The sequence below is a fragment of the Larus michahellis genome, unplaced genomic scaffold (genome assembly GCF_964199755.1).
Source record: "Larus michahellis unplaced genomic scaffold, bLarMic1.1 SCAFFOLD_34, whole genome shotgun sequence".
Classification (NCBI taxonomy): Eukaryota; Metazoa; Chordata; class Aves; order Charadriiformes; family Laridae; genus Larus; species Larus michahellis.
The window spans coordinates 783,194-785,033 of NW_027436399.1; the positions used below are offsets into that span (position 1 = coordinate 783,194).

At 50.5% G+C, this 1,840-nt stretch overlaps 1 protein-coding gene across 1 annotated transcript; it reads right to left on the reverse strand.

Annotated features, from left to right (window-relative positions):
• Positions 1-356: 356 nt before the first annotated feature.
• Positions 357-1,277, reverse strand: LOC141737378 (olfactory receptor 14J1-like). The gene has a single exon (XM_074572066.1). The coding sequence runs from the start codon at positions 1,275-1,277 to the stop codon at positions 357-359; it is 921 nt and encodes a 306-aa protein (XP_074428167.1).
• Between the last annotated feature and the right edge of the window lie 563 nt (positions 1,278-1,840).

Genomic DNA, 1,840 nt, shown 5'->3' on the forward strand with positions numbered 1-1,840 from the left:
CCTCTTCTTCCCTCTCCTCTGTCCTGTTCTTTCCCCTCCACCTCTGCACACAGGCATGCCCTGCAGCTCCAGAGAGGCCTTCAAAGGAAGGAAGGTTCTTTCTTTCTTTTTTTCAATACACAGAGAGCGCGGGGCCTCATTTACAGAGACTGTGGGACTCACAAAATTTGGAAAGATGCGTAATTAGAAACAGCACAAATGACAATATTTCTTTGTAGACAACATTATACAAAGCAAACAAAAAAATTATACAAAGCATAACAAAATAACCAAAACCCAAACCCAAACCAAAACCCAACGTTACAATGAGTTACATGATGAGAGATTTGCAGATGACAGTTTATTGCTTCTGAAAATCATCTGGTCATCAGTTTCCGCAATGCATCCTTGAGCTCCTGGTTCCTCATGCTGTAGATGAGGGGGTTCACTGCTGGAGGCACCACGGAGTACAGCACTGCCAGCACTAGGTCTAGAATGGGGGAGGAGATGGAGGGGGGCTTCAGGTAGGCAAACACGGCAGTGCTGAGAAACAGGGAGACCACGGCCAGGTGAGGGAGGCACGTGGAAAAGGCTTTGTGCCGTCCCTGCTCAGAGGGGATCCTCAGCACGGCCCTGAAGATCTGCACATAGGACAGCACGATGAAAACAAAGCAAACAAAAGCAATCAAGGCACTAACGACTAGAAGTCCAACTTCCCTGAGGGAGTCTGAGTGTGAGGAGGAGAGCTTGAGGATCTGGGGGATTTCACAGAAGAACTGGTCCAGGGCATTGCCCTGGCAGAGGGGCAGGGAAAATGTATTGGCCGTGTGCAGGAGAGCATGGAGAAACCCAGTGCCCCAGGCAGCTGCTGCCATGTGGACACAAGCTCTGCTGCCCAGGAGGGTCCCGTAGTGCAGGGGTTTGCAGATGGCAACGTAGCGGTCGTAGGACATGACGGTGAGAAGAAAATACTCAGCTGACATGAAAAAGAAAAAGAATAAGAGCTGGGCCACACATCCTGTGTAGGAGATGGCCCTGGTGCCCCACAGGGAATTGGCCATGGATTTGGGGACAGTGGTGGAGATGGAGCCCAGGTCCAGAACAGACAGGTTGAGGAGGAAGAAGTACATGGGGGTGTGGAGGCGGTGGTCACAGGCGATGGTGGTGATGATGAGGCCGTTGGCCAGGAGGGCAGCCAGGTAGATGCCCAGGAAGAGCCCGAAGTGCAAGAGCTGCAGCTCCCGTGTGTCTGCGAATGCCAGGAGGAGGAACTGGGTGATGGAGCTGCTGTTGGACATTTGCTGTTTCTTGGCATGGGGGCTCTGTCCAAAGGAGGAAAAAAACGGGAAAAAATTAGGACAGACGCCTTATAGCAAAGGCAGTCTGCTTTTCAGAGATTATGTGGTTTTAATTTTCTACTATCACATCTGGCGATTGTTCTATTGAGGGGTAGAAATCCTCATGTTTATGACAGAAAACGTGGAGTCTTGAGACGGGACAGGACACAAGGCTCTGATCTCTGTGGTTTAGTGCAAAGCCAGGAGAGCTGCAGTGTCCATCAGTCTTTTTTCTGTCTGCCCTGCGCTTCTGCTTGTGCTGCCTTGAAGATGACTTCACACACAAATTCCTCTTAAAAAACAAACCCAAACAAATAGCTGAACTCATATGGGAACAGCGGAGCACTGTTTGAACGGACAAATATACAAATTCTTCTCTTCCCAAACCAGAGTTAGAGCTGTGATGGAGAGAGCAGGACACAACCCCTCACAGAGACAATCAAAGGACTCTGCGAGGACAGTGCCCGACCCCCAGGGAAAGGCTCAGCCCTCCCTAGGATCCCACAGGAGAGCTCTGCCTTTCT

Bases quoted from the DNA above. Each gene is read 5' to 3' on its own strand.
- LOC141737378 (XM_074572066.1), bottom strand. From the start codon at position 1,277: ATGTCCAACAGCAGCTCCATCACCCAGTTCCTCCTCCTGGCATTCGCA.